Source organism: Oryctolagus cuniculus, chromosome 5, assembly GCF_051225735.1.
Source record: "Oryctolagus cuniculus isolate XC-2025 breed Fujian yellow rabbit chromosome 5, ASM5122573v1, whole genome shotgun sequence".
Taxonomy (NCBI): Eukaryota; Metazoa; Chordata; class Mammalia; order Lagomorpha; family Leporidae; genus Oryctolagus; species Oryctolagus cuniculus.
In genome coordinates, this window is record NC_142871.1 from 133,248,428 (window position 1) to 133,262,384 (window position 13,957).

Genomic DNA, 13,957 nt, shown 5'->3' on the forward strand with positions numbered 1-13,957 from the left:
TCCAGCCTCCCTGGGTGGCCCCAGCCATCTCTTCCAGCATTTTGCCACGGTGTTGAAGGGAGCTGGGCACAGTCTGAGCGCGGCGCTCACGGGCCTCTCCCCCCTGTAGGAAAAACCTCCTAGCCAAGCCTCATGGCTGCTCAGCCACACAGCCTTCTCCCCGGCCTCCCCTTCGCCCCCTCCCCCAAATCCTAGCAAAAAATTCTCAGTGCTGAGACCCTTGGGAAAACAGGGGAACAAGTGTCTCACGGGCAGCTTCTCCTGGCCAGTTAACAGAAACCTGTCCCGGGGCCTGCCCGCTTTTGTGCCTGTGCCACAGGGAGGGGAAACCCGCAGATGAGCTCAGTAAGTGATCGGGTCACTGGCACAGCGGGAGGGACAGTGCAGGCATAAACAGAGAAGGCCTGGGCCCTGGTCCCCCTTCTGCGCCTCAGTGTCTCCATGGGTACAAGCACAGAGGGACACGGTGCAGCAGGGAGGGAAGACCCCCACCCATTTTCAGTTAGATATAGGGGCCTCCGCAAATCCCCCAGCAGAGGGCTCCAGGCAGACGCGTTCCTGCCTGGGTACTGAGACTGGGAGGCCCACAGTAAGAGGAGAAGTAACTGCTGTAGGCCTCTGGGGCGGGAGCTGGGAGTTTCGACCCAGCTCCATGACCATCTGAGGGGTGGGGATGGGGTATTGTAAGAAACAGCCGAGGTGGGGCGGGCGCTGTGGTGGAGCAAGTTAAACCTCCGCCAGCAACGCCGGCATCCCATATGGGCACTGGTTTGAGTGTCGGCTGCTCCACTTGCAAACCCCCACCCTCTAAATGTCCTGGGGAAGCACTGGAAGATGGCCCAAGTACTTGGGCCCTTGCACCCACCTGGGAGACCAGGAAGAAGCTCCTGGCTCCTGGCTTCAGCCTGGCCCAGCCCTGGCCATTACAGCCATTTGGGGAGTGAACCAACAGATAGAAGATTCTCTCTCTCTCCTTCTCTCTCTCTCTCTCTCTCTTTCAAATAAATGCATAAAGTTTTTAAAAGAAAAAAAATAGAGGATACCTAAAGCCACATCTTAGTATCTAGAAGACGGCTCTTAACTGGGCCCGTGAACTGTAGAACCCGGGAGTCCGTGACCTTGGATTGGCAGACATCACAGCTTCATTTCCACTCACCTCTGCCTCCTCAGGTGCGCAGAGAGGTGGCCAGCTGCGGGGTCGGGAGGCATCACAGAGCTCTGTACAGCCCTCTGCGCTTTGCGGCAAACATCTAGAAACACGGCCTACACTCACCCCTCCTCCACATGTACACAAGCTTAGTGTGCCCATCCCTGGGGCTTATGTTAATGAAGAAACTCGTGTAGTGCCACAACACACATCAAAAATATTTTTGCAGTGGTACATTAACGTAACCAACTTCCTTTGCCACCTTACAGATTTTGTTTTATGCGCATAAAAATGTCATTTGGAGAAGGGCTCCATGGTGTCAAGTGCCCTATATTAGCATTCGTGAGGGAGGCTACTCTGGAGAGAAAAGAGGTTTTTTTGACTCCCAGTTCTGGACACGCAAGGTCCAAACAGGCACCGCCTTGGGCGCAGCCCATCATGGCGGCGACACAGGTGTCCACAGGATCTAATCACAAGACCCACCCAGTGCCCCCATCGAATCCCTCTCCAAGGGTCTCGAAGCCACCATGGTCAGATCAGGTTTCCACCTTCTTATCACCACTAACTTAACAGCTGACTCTGGGGCCTAAACCGTGGAGTTCAGGTTTGAACGTGCGGCCCCACGTGCGGCCTCATCGTGTGGGCCCTGTCGGCCCTGCCCAGCGGGCAGCTGCTCAGGCTCTGGCAGAGGAGCCCGAGCAGGGTTTCCCCAGGCTCCACCCTTGCTCCAGGGACTCCCCAGTGACAGCAGGCGCGGGATCCCAGGGGTACCTGGGAAAACGGGGAGAGCACGGAGCTCACTGTGGAATGACAGAAGGGGTGCGGCATTGGCCCTCAGGGAACTGCTTCCGCAGAAGAGAAACACACAAAAGCTGGGAGTAGGGAGGAGGGGTGGGAGAGTCCTCCCCTTCAGGCTGTGGCTGTGGCCGTGGCCGTGGCGTGACCGGAGCTGTGAGTTTCCCACACGCGCCGGTGGAAGTAGCCTGCACCCCCCTGGCTCTCCCTTGGCAGGGCCCCTCCTCCGTGGGCCTCCCCTCACTGTGAGCAGCGCCACCCTCGGTTTACGCCGGGTGCGCCCTGCCCTGGGATGACATAGCCGCCATTGCTGTCACGGATGTCCCAGCGCCGCAGCCTAGGGTGAGGAGCTGCTCAGGCTGCACAGAGGTGCTGAGGGAGGGCCCAGCTGCTGTCTGGGATTGGTCCCCAGTCTCCAGGGCCGGCTTGTGTGTGAGGACCTCGCCAGCCCTGCAGCGGGCACGTGGCAAAGCCCAACCTTGTCCCCCAGCGCCGCGGAGGTCCTGCCGGCCAGCAGGCTCAGCTCTCACGTACGCCGCCGGCCACACAGGGCACTCGTGTCCCGGCTCGCGGCCTCGTGCCCACTGGCACGCTCCAAGCCTCGTCCCTTGACAGGCACTCGTGCTGAACATCCAAACCCCTCCGCCTCTCTTTGGAGAAACTCCCGGGTTGAGTTGGGGGTGGGGGGGTCTGTGGGGGCACCAAGGGACATGGGGAGAGGCCTGGGAGTCAGCACCCGGAGCTCTTCCAAGGCACAGCTCTAAGGTACAGGCCAAGGACCCTCTTCTGCTCATGGCTGCGCTGCTGCCTTCTGCCCCACCTTGGTCCTGGTCAGGGCGGAGAAGCAGCCAAGAGGGCCCTGCAGCACCAGCCATCCGTTCGCTCACAGACCTCCGATCCGACCCAAGCAGGGGCTCAGTGGGTGCCGGCGCCTGTGTGTTGGGACCCACAGAGGCCTTCTAGGCAGAGGCGCCGAAAGCAGCCCACACTCCAGGCCTGGACCCGAGTGCTGGGCTCCAGTGCGTGTGGTGTTGCGGGGACTGGGGCCTGCTTTAAACACCGTGGGCAGTGCCCGCTGCTGCGTGAGGTGAGCCTCCTGAGGGCTCCGGGACTGTGTCCACGGCAGGCCCCAGCGCACAGGGCCTGGGGGAGGCAGTGGGAGCGGATGAGTTGAGAGAATGCGGGGGCGGGGTGGGGGAGTGGCAGGCTAAGAAGGTTGGAGCCAGGCCTGGGGGCTACCCAGGGGTCTCAGAGCCGCAGAGGAAGGTAGACCCTGGGGCAGTTTAGAAACCGGCTAGGTCAGAGGTGAGCAAGACATGGGCAGTGCCAGTCAAGGACACCCACTCTGTGCAAGGCTGCCCTGCGGGAGAGAGCAGTCCATGATCCCAGCTCAGAGCCAGGCAAGCGGACAGCCGGGCGGCCCTGGGACCAAGTTTGGGTGAAGAGCCTCGGCCAGAGGCTGACCTACCACCTCCAGCAATTCCCGGCTGTGGTTGTCTCACCAGCCTCAGGGGCCTGGGTTTTGCTGATTTTCAGTGGACATTGCTGAAGGCAGTTCCGGGCTCCCACATGCTCTCCCTCTGTGATTGCCCCCTGCAGTAGCGTGCACGTCTGTTACAAGTGAGCCAGTGCCGGCACTTGATCCCAAGGTCATGGTTGACTCGAGGGGTTCTCTTCATGGTGTGCCGCTCTACAGGTTTTACCAAAGGCACAGTGGCATGTGTCCACCACTAGAGGATCATGCAGGAATTTCCCTGCCCTAAACATGCTATGTCGGAGCCTCAGGCTTAACATCTGTAAAATGGGCTCATCTGAAGCCCCTCAGTCTCCCACTGTAGGTTTCTAGTTGAGGCCTCCTGGCAAGTGTTCCTCCACGTGTGGTCTGACAGCCTTCCTGGTCGGAGGGCTTGGGCAGAGAGGGACGTCCCGGTTCAAACGCACAGGCTAGGGGCGGCTCTAGCCTTGCTGAGTCAGACTCCTGGGATGGGGTGCTGGGAAAGGCATCTCAGTGGGAGCATTTGAGAGCCTCTGTGCACTGAGCCCCCGACTGCCTGTACAGACGGGAACTTGTTCTACCCAAGTGCTGGAGACCTAAACGGGGACTCTGGCTGTTGTCAGGTTAAAGCTTCGGAGAGCGGTGCCACCTTCCCCAAGGGGCAAGGAGCGGAACGGTTTACCACGAAGCCAGAAAAGCGCACATTTCTGCCGGCGCAGCTCCCAAGACTGCTGCTGTTTGCTTGGTATCTTGATTGCTTATCACTCACCCAAAATAGCCTGAGCACACCGCCTCCCCAGCTGTAGCTCCCTCGGCTCAGCAGCCGCACCCGCCTGGCTCCTTAGCAGAGCACAAGGCCTGAACACGGGGCCCAGAAAGGGCCCTCTCCCTTTGTCGCCCGTCGTGGCTGAACAGTGCCTGCCCAAATTCCTGTCCGGAGCTCAGACCGTGACTGCTTGGAGACAGGTGTACCAGGGCAGAGCCTAAATCCAGGGACGGGCGCTCTTCTAACGGGGGGAGACAGCACAGCACACAGGAAGACGGCCACGTGCGCACACAGGCCGAACCTGGGATGGTACAGCGACAAGCTGAGGGAGGCCGCACACTGCCAGGAGCCACCACGAGCTACAGCGGGGTGAGCAAGTTTCCTTCCAAAGGGCCCTCGGAGGGCGCATGGCCCTGCCGCTGCCTTGCTTGGGAACTGCAAGGTGATGAATTTGTGTGTGTGTGTGTGTGTGTGTGTTTTAACAGGCAGAGAGAGAGAGAGAGAGAGAGTATTCCTTTTGCTGTTGGTTCACCCTCCAATGGCCGCTACGGCCGGCGCGCTGCGGCCAGCACACCACGCTGATCCAAAGGCAGGAGCCAGGTGCATTTCCTGGTCTCCCATGGGGTGCAGGGCCCAAGCACCTGGGCCATCCTCCACTGCACTCCCTGGCCACAGCAGAGAGCTGGCCTGGAAGAGGGGCAACCGGGACAGAATCCGGCGCCCCGACCGGGACTAGAACCCGGTGTGCCGGTGCTGCTAGGTGGAGGATTAGCCTAGTGAGCCGCGGCGCCGGTGGGAATTTGTGTTGTTTTGAGCCATCCAGTTTGTGATAGTTCATAGCAGCCGCGGGCAGCAGTCACACCACCAGAGGCCCGGGGCCGGGCGCAGCCACCTCTCTCTGCCCCCACTGCACCCAGGAAGGAAGGGACCCCACACTTAGGCTGGTCTCCAGACGGGCATTTTAATGCAGCCCGTTATGATCGGAGTTATTGTCTCCCAGCCGACATCTTTGAATTCTACATCTACTGGGCCCATTTCCCACGCAAGGGAGAGAAGGGCCCTGTATGGACTAGAAGGTTCTGTTCCGAGAAGGGTTGAGACCAGCAGTGACAAGAGGGCCGGGCGCAGGGGCAGCACCCGGCTGGCGGCGCCCGTGGCGGTGCCCGCACTTGGCCAGCGGTCGGGCGGGACGAGTCACTGCAGCTTCATGCCACTCCGGCGCCGTGAGTCCTTCCGCGTCACGGGGCTGAAGCCCATAATCTCCTTGTAGATGTGCTCTGCGAAAGGCAGGGTGGCTGAGGTGGGTAAGGGGCGCTGAGGGCAAGGGCGACCACCCCACCTCGGACCCAGCATGAGCAGGAAGTCGGTTCAAGCGGAATCGGACAACACGGGGGAGACAGCGTCTGCTCGGAGAGCAAGGCCAAGGGTGTCCCGGGCACTGGTGGGACCAGGCACGGAAAGGAAGGGGGGCAAAGGCGGGAGGGGCCCCGAGGCCTGGCTCTCACGCTTCCATTCATCCACTGTGAGCTTCTCGTGTTCCAAGGCGTCATCGAACGGCTGCTGGGCCTCCGTCTCTTCCTCGGGGTCCCGGAAGGGTTCAAAGAAGGGGTGGGCGAGGGCCTGCGAGGCCGTCAGGCGCTTGTCCACGTCCAGTTCCAGCATCTTCTCCAGCAGGTCTACGGCTGCAGCGGCAGAGCTGTCAGTCTCACCCCGGGGGCGGGGCCGGGGGCGGGGCCGGGGGCGGGACAGAGCCAGGGCCCCCCCCACCCCCGGAGGTGCTCCCGGAACTCACCCTGGGGGCTGGCCCGTGGGAAGAGCTGAGTGAAGTCCTTCTTGGGCATCTGGGGCAGGGACTGGATGTAGGTTTTGGCCTGGAAGACGGGAAAGTATTGCAGCCCCACGCAGGGCGCCGAGTGGGGCTCTCGGGGAAGGACCAAGGGCTCAGCTCAATCTGAGTTGGGAGGAAGGCCAGAACGCCTGCCAGGGCAGAGAGCCAGCCCACCAGGCCGGGCCAGCCATCGCACAGCCCAGGCCAAGCTGGGCCCCACTTGCCACCTACTGCTTTGTCCTTCAGCTTCTGCACAAACTCGGCCCCGGGCACTCCGGTCACTTTCAGGATCTGGGTCAGCTGGTCTAGGTCTGGGCAACGGTTAAGGGTCAGCCCTGTGCTCTGCGGGCGCTCAGCGGCTGCCTTTCCCGCGGCCCTGCCGTCACCTCTTGGGGGCGCTGTGGGGGCTGCCAGGCTCCAGACTCAAGAAAGCCAGGCTGGGGTCTCCCGGGGTGGGTGCGGGGGTGCCCCCACGCCAGACCAGGCCAATGCCCCCGGGGCACATGCACCCTGCCCTCATCCCCACAGTCCCCCTCATGTCCCCGCGAGGCACCCAGGCGCGTCTCATCAGAGGCTCCCGGTGAGGGTGCGCGGGCCCAGGCACGCGGCCCAGGCGCGCGGCCCAGGTCCTCCCCATTTTTGCTTGTCCGCATCTTTATCCCACAGGGGGCGCGCAGGAGCCGGGGTTCACCCGAGCCGAGCTGCGGCGCTAACGCGGCTCTGCCGGCAAAGGATACAGTCCTTGCCCTTGAACAGCGTCTTCCCGGTCAGCATCTCCGCCATGATGCAGCCCACCGACCAGATGTCCACTGCGGAGAGGGGTCAGCGGGTCCGTGGGACCGGCCTGGGGCCTGGGGCCCGGCCGCGGCCCTCCCGCCGCGCCCACTCACCGGTCTGGTTGTAGTGCATCCAGCTGAGGATGACCTCGGGAGCGCGGTACCAGCGCGTCACCACGTAGCCCGTCATCTCGGCGTCCGCGTGCCGCGCCAGCCCAAAATCCAGGATCTATGGCTCGGGGGACACGGCGCACGGGGCTCGCTGAGGGGAGGCGGCTCCAAGGGGCTCCCGAGAGACACAGGGCCCATTCCCGCCCCCACTCCCACCCCGTCCCGGCTGAGCCTGCCCCGGGGCCCCCTCACCTTCAGTTCACAGTCCTCGTTGACGGCCAGGTTTCCTGGCTTCAGGTCCTGGATGGGAGGCAGAGACAGGAGCTGCCCTGGCCCTGGCCAGCAATGCGGCCCCAGCCCACCAGGCACCAGGCCCGAAGGCCTCTCTGGGCCTCAGTTTGAACCCAGGACCAGGGGTCCCCTAAGCGCCCGGCAGCTCAGAGCTCAATCTCCATCAAGGCCCTGGGCGCCGCGGCTGGGCCTGGAACCCCACCCCACCATGCTCCCCATTCCGGGGGCCTCTGAGATAGGAGCAGAGCAAGTACTCACCCTGTGGACCACCCCAGCAGAGTGGATGTACTGTGTGGGGGAGAGAAACCCGGTGACCCTGCTGGGCCTCGGCAGCCATTTCAGGCTCCCCCAGACCGCGGGTCGCCACGCCAGGCACCCTCCCCCGCCCCGCCACCCTCCAAGTGCACACCTACCTTAAGACCTTTAAGCATCTGGTAAACCAGGTACTGGATCTTGTCCTCACTGAACTCCATGCCCATGATCTTCTGTAGATCCGTCTGCATGAAGGGCATCACCAGGTAGCTGGAAGTCACAGGGACGTCTTGGAGCAAAGCCCTGGCTGGCCCAGCCCCAGGTGGGAGCTGGGAGGCAGGCACGGGTGGGGGGGGGGCACAACAGGGGCCTCAGAGATAGGCCCAGCAGCCTCCCTCCCTCCCCATGGCCTCCAGCGACCCCCTGCAGTAAGCCCCCCAGTGGCAGAGCTCAGGAAACCAGACCTCGGAGCTGTCCTCAGACCCGCAGCCCCAGGCCCCGCAGAAAGCCGAGTGTGAGAAACCTGGGCCAGCATCTCCTTCTGCTTCTATCTAAATATTTGCTCTTGCGCGCACGAGGTCGTGCCTGGCTGAGATGTCTCCACAAACAAGATGTCTGCCCTTCCAAGAAGGAAACACCAAGTCCACCTTCATTCAGGAGGTGGCTTGGCTGTGGCAGCAGCTTACAGGGTTGCAACACAGGTCAAAGTCAGCAAAATGAAACAGTTACTCAAGGCAGAAGCAGCCGGAGCCCAACACAAAAAACCATGAAGATTCTAAGAGGAATTTCCTTTAAAGACAGAAGGAGGTGTAAGCCACCTCCAGGGACCTGTGCACTTCTGAGGCCTACTTCCGCCCGACCACAGCCCGCCATCACCCCCAGGCCCCATCCTGCAGGTGCCCAGGCCCCGTCCTGCATCTGTCCCCTCTGCGGGGCCCTAGTTCTCAAACTTGCCAGTCTTGTCTCGCCACACCACGACCACCAGGCAGCCGCCCTACCTTCACATTGCTCCCTCAGGCAACCACCGCTTGTCCCTCTCTCACCACCGAGCTTCTAGGAAGGGGGCTCCGTGCTCCCAGAACCCACCGCCTGCCCTCCCAGTCCCCCGCCAGCCTGCTGTCCGTGTCTGTCCTCCCCCCAGCCCGCTCGGCTCCAGGCCAACAGTGACCGCCGGCCGGCACGGTGCCTCCCTGTCTCCCTCTGGGACCTTCGGTCTCTCACGCTCCCTCAGCCTCGGCTCAGTCCCATCATCCTCTCCCACTCATCATCCTCTCCCGCTGGCTTTCATGGGGGCATCGGGCTCAGAATGACCCTGTCACCTTCAGCCTCTTCCTGGGCTTCAACCAGCGTCCAGTCCATCGACCTACAGGACGCACACCTCCCTCTCCAGAGGTCCAGGTTTCTTTTTATCCTCGCAGCTGCTCATAAGCACCAGAATGTTCACAGGCGTCAAAGTGGAATTCCAGGGGCCAGGCGTTTCGTGCAGCATTTAAGATGCCGCCTGGGACACCTCCATCCCAGATCCGAGTGCCCGGGCCTGAGTCTTGCCTCTGCTTCTATTCCAGCTTCCTGCTGGAATGCAGCAGGTGATGGGTCTAGTGGTTGGGTCCCTGCCACCCACGTGGGAAATCTTGATGGAGTTCTGGGCTCCTGGTTTCTGTCTGGCCCTGCTCTGGCTGTTGCAGGCATTTGAGGAGTCAACCAGTGGATGGAAGACCTCTGTCTCCTTCAAATATAATATTTAAAAAAAAAAAAGTAAAATCTGGGGTGCTGGAGCTGTGGCATAGCAGGTAAAGCCGCCACCTGCAGGGCCGGCATTCTGTATGGGCGCCGGTTCAAGTCCTGGCTGCTCCACTTCCCATCTAGCTCTCTGCTAAGGACTGGGAAAGCAGTAGAAGATGGCCCAAGTCCTCGGGCCCCTGCACCCACATGGGAAGACCCGGAAGAAGCTCCTGGCTCCTGGCTTTGGATCAGCCCAGCTCCAGCTGTTGTGGCCATTTGGGGAGTGAACCAGTGGATGAAGACCTCTCTCTCTCTCCCTGCCTCTGTAATTCTTTCAAATAAATAAATAAACTTAAAAAAAAAAAAAAAAGAAATCCGGGGAAGGCATTGTGGCACAGCAGGTTAAACTGCCACTTGGGACATCACATCCTACATCAGAGCATCAGTTCAGGTCCTGACTGCTCCACTTCCGATCCAGTTTCATAATAATGTGCCCGAGAGGCAGCAGGTGATGGGCCGGGTACTCGGGTCCCTGCCACCATGTGGAGGCCAGGATGGAGTTCCAAGGTCCTGGCTTTGGCCTGGCCCAGCTCCAGTTGTTGCAAGCATTTGGGGAGTGAACCAGCAGATGGAAGACCTCTCTCTCTCTCTCTCTCTCTCTCTCTGCCTCTGCCTGTCACTCTGCCTTTCAAATAAATAAATAAATCTTACCATTTTTAAAAAGGTGAAATTCCAAAGGAGAATTCGTCATCTTTCCCAGATCTGTTCTTCTGCCACTTTGTATTCCAAGCTGGAACCTGTGCATCCCTCAAGCCCATGTCCTACCAGATACAACATTCTACCAGGCCTGCCCCCACCACCCCAGCTCCTCGGCTTATTTTTTAAGGTTTATTTATGTATTTGGAAGGCAGAGTTACAGAGAGACACGGGTAGAGACAGATCTTCCATCTGCTGGTTCACTCCCCAAAGGGTTCTAATAGCCAGGGCTGAGCCAGGCTGAAGCCCGCAGCCAGGAACTCCATCCGGGTCTCCCACATGGGTGCAGGGACCCAAGCACTTTGGCCGCCTTCTGCTGCTTTCCCAGGTGCAGAAGCAGGGAGCTGGATCAGAAGGGGAGCATCATTGTTAGCCCCATTCCTTCTGCTTAAACGAGGGTCTCGGTCACAGACACCGTCCCCCAGACTCGGCCCCTCCCCCGCACTGCACCCTACTCCTTACTCACGGCTGCAATGGTGCAGCCCCCAAATCCGACCTGACCACAGCACCTCTCTGGACTTGAGGCTGACCGTGGGGTCCGGTGACCCACAGGGCCTACACTCACCACGCTGCGCTTCTCAGCGCCGTCCCGACAGCTTGGACGCACTCAGGCCCTGCAACCCCAGAGCCAACCACGTGGCAACCAAATGTTCTAGGTCTGCGTGGCTGTCAATTACCCCAGCAGCCAGAGGCAGCCAAGGTCTCCTGAGCCTTGCTTCATGCTAGAAAGAGGCCCAAGGTCCAGACCCACACGTGGGTCCCCACGGAGTGGGGAACGGACTCGAGGTGACCCTGTAGGGACTGGCAGGCTACCTCCCTCAGGTTAAAGCTGGGGAATAAAGGAAGCAGCTGTGCACACAGGCACCCCCCCCACCACCACCACCGCCATCCCAGCAGGCTCAGCTCTCTCTGCCCGCCCCGCCTCCATCCCTGGTAGAAAGCCTCTCTCCAGAGAGAAGCCCACCTCTGCAAGCCCAAGGACACAGGGACCGGCAGGACAGGAGGTCCCTAACCCAGAAGACAGACTCTGGACCCTCCCTCAACTTGCACCCGAGGGGCCCGGGGCCCCGCGCCAGCCCCATACGCCAGTGCGGCGGACTCACAAGTCATGGAAGCTGCGCAGGGAGGAGGCTGGGGTAAAGACATCCAGGAGCCCAATGACCTGGGGAAGAAGCCATCAGTGAGGCCTGGGCAGGCGCCGCCATGTCCTCCAGTGCCCAAGGGTCCCGGCCACACACAGGACTGTCCCCCTACCCGCCCTTCCTAACATATCACTCCCGGCAGGAGCCAGGCTCCCCAGCCCGGCTGGAAGCAGTAAGGGGATGGAGGTCAAAGAGGAGTGGGCCCCCCTACCCAATTTGGGAGGGAGCTTGTACCCTGGGCAGGGAGGGAGGTGGGCAGAGCAGTGAGGCCTGCTCAGTGCATCGCTCCCAAGTCTGCGTTCAGGGAGAGCAGCACAAGCCCACTCTCTGCTCTAGCCGGAGGGGAGGGGCCTCCAGCCTGCAGGCTCCCTGCCCTTGGCCTTGGGTTCCCCAGCCACATGTGCCCTGGCTTGCCACAGGCTCATTCACAGCCAGTGACAAGATCACCCCCTGCCTGAGGTCACAGGGGAGGGGTCTGCTGCACAAGGAGGCAGGGGGAGCTTCCGTGGTGACAATGGTTTGAAATCATTATTTGAAATAGTTCTCCTCTAATCTAGACACCCTGGGGCTGCGGATGCTGGGCCCAGAGCTGGGTCCTGGGCTTTGCCTTGCCGTTTCTGCCAAGCAGGGCTGGGCAGCTCCGCTGAAACCCCAGCTCTGCCACTGACTGACCAATTAACCCGGGAAATCTCTGTGACTCAGTTTCCCCCTCTGCGACAAGGTGGCAACAGTACTTATCTCCAGAAAGACCCTGTGGCCCTTCCTGGTCAGTGCGCAGGGCACGACGTGGCACCGGGGAACCTTAAGAGCGGGGCGGGAAGCGGGCCCTGTGGGGCAGGGAGGGGTCTTCGGCTGCGCCCCCCGCGCGCCCTACGTTCTCATGCTGCATGTGTTTGAGCAGCAGCAGCTCGCGGTAGGCCCGCCTGGCGAAGATCTCCGACTGGAAGGGCCGGCTCAGCTTCTTGATGGCCACCTTCTCCCCAGACCGCTTGTCGATGGCGGAGCTGCGGGGGCACAAGGCAGGTCAGCGGGCGGCAGCCTTCCTGCCTGGACGGCGCCCACCCCTGGTCCCCGCACGCGCGCGCTCCTGGGCCACCTGCACCCCCAACCCCACTCGGCTCCTTGGAGGCCAGGCTGGGAGGGACGCTGCCCACCGCCTGCGACGTGGAAGGGCGGAGGGCCAGGAGTGCGGGGAGGAGGCTGGAGCCGAGCGGGGGCTACGGCTCCGAGGGCTGGCTCCTTTCGCCGCCGACGGGACGCGGAGCCTCCCACTGCAACCCGGAAAATCCCTTCCCCTTCCTGGGCCTCCGCGCACTCATCCGTGGCAAAGGGGACCTGCCCAGGAGCTCCGGGGAGCCCACTCGGTCCTGATTCGCCCCGCTGAGACCCCCACACGGCCCTCCCGGCAGAGAAAGGCGGTCCGTGGCTCCGAGCCAGCGCCGCCACCCGGGGCTGCTCTCGCGCCCTCCCTCGGCGCCCTGCTCCACCGGCTCCCCGCGCCGCCAGCTCGGCCGAGGCGGCGCCCCGACGCCTGGCGTCCCCGCGCCCCCCAGTGGCCGCGCGGCCCAGGGGTCTCACCACACGGCGCCGTAGGCCCCGCTGCCGACGTGCGTCGGGGACACGTAGGTCTTGGGCAGCTCCCAGGCGGTCTTGTTGACGTCCTGCTTGTAGAAGCCCCTTCTCCGGGTGAGGCTCATCCCGGGCACCCAGTCGCGGCTGCGGCCCCGGCACGGCGGCTGCGCCCGCGGTCCGGACTGCGCCCGCCCTCCCCCGCACGAGGGCGGGCGTTCGGCAGCGACGCGTCCCACCTGCTGGCTCAGGTGCGCTGGGCGCCGCCACGCCCGGGCCTGCCCGACAGCGCCGCACCCCCATTTGCCGGCCGGCCCCGGAGAGGCCGCCCCGAGCCACCCGCGGCAGGTGCGGGTCCCGGGACGCCGTCCGGGCTGCGGGGCGGGAGTGGGCGGCTCCCAGCCGAGTGCCGGGGTACGGGGAAGGCAGGACTCCCGGCTCCGGAAGAGCCCCCCGGCGTTTTGAAACCCATTCCGGAAAAGAAAACTCCGCAATCTTTTTGTCTCCGAAGTTTTCCCATACGGAAGTAGCCGGCGTAGCCCCGTGCGCCTCACACGTGGACGTGCACACGAATCCCGTCCCCTGGGATTTTACTTTATTGAAACCGGTTCCGATTCAGTAGATCTGGGTCAGAGCCAGGGCTGCGTGTCTGTCCAGCTGTGAGGTCCGAGTCACCTCTGGGGATGTCCGTTGTAGCAACGGATGGTCAACTTTAGGCCCCTGCATTTGTGTTTCGCCATTATTTTGATGCAACGCCTGGGCATCATATTTCATCCACAAATATTGTTACGCTTTAGAGATACAGATTGTTTTTTAAAAAAATAAGCATAGCACCATTTTTACACTTAAGAATTAATCACACTAATTCTACAATGCCCAAATAGCCACGCATGTTCAAACGCCCACTCTTGAACTAAAACGTCCAGTTTGTGCCCTTCGAGGACAATGACAAACAGGGACCATCTGCCTCCTGTCTTTGGTGGCTGCTGCGGCCCGAGAAGGCCTAGGAGGCCTAGGAGGCCCCGGGGCGGGGGTGGTGGTGGTGGTGGTGGCTGGGAAATGGGCAGGAGCCCTCTGTGTGCCCAGCACATGTGTCCGGTCCCGGTCTGGCGAGGCATGGGGCTGTGGCAGGGGACCATTGCTGCATCTGTCAAGGGAGAGAGGCTGTCTTCAAGGAGGAAAGGAACCTGTTGCTGGCCTTTAGCAAACAGGGGGTCCGCACAAGGGAGCCTGCAGACCCCAGACCCTTGTCACAGCCCTGTCTAGTCCTGCAGCATCAGCCTCAACCTGAAGCAGAGGGAGTGCCA

The 13,957-nt window shown here is 61.9% G+C and overlaps 1 protein-coding gene across 1 annotated transcript; it reads right to left on the minus strand.

Moving 5' to 3' along the window:
• Positions 1-5,145: 5,145 nt before the first annotated feature.
• Positions 5,146-12,915, minus strand: MAPK13 (mitogen-activated protein kinase 13). The gene is made up of 12 exons (XM_002714655.6): positions 12,660-12,915; positions 11,956-12,085; positions 11,043-11,101; positions 7,623-7,731; positions 7,468-7,497; positions 7,171-7,218; positions 6,922-7,036; positions 6,769-6,840; positions 6,263-6,342; positions 5,996-6,074; positions 5,709-5,885; positions 5,146-5,480 (listed from the first exon to the last, which is right to left on the minus strand). Exons 1-12 carry the CDS (start codon positions 12,776-12,778, stop codon positions 5,398-5,400), a joined length of 1,101 nt encoding a protein of 366 aa, XP_002714701.1. The 5' UTR covers positions 12,779-12,915; the 3' UTR covers positions 5,146-5,397.
• Between the last annotated feature and the right edge of the window lie 1,042 nt (positions 12,916-13,957).

Excerpts from the sequence above, each read along its gene's own strand:
- MAPK13 (XM_002714655.6), bottom strand. The coding sequence starts at position 12,778 with ATGAGCCTCACCCGGAGAAGGGGCTTCTACAAGCAGGACGTCAACAAG. Across the intron at positions 7,219-7,467 it reads CTGCTGGGGTGGTCCACAGG|GACCTGAAGCCAGGAAACCT; the intron begins GTGAGTACTTGC and ends CCTCCCATCCAG. Across the intron at positions 7,037-7,170 it reads ACGAGGACTGTGAACTGAAG|ATCCTGGATTTTGGGCTGGC; the intron begins GTGAGGGGGCCC and ends CCCGAGCCATAG.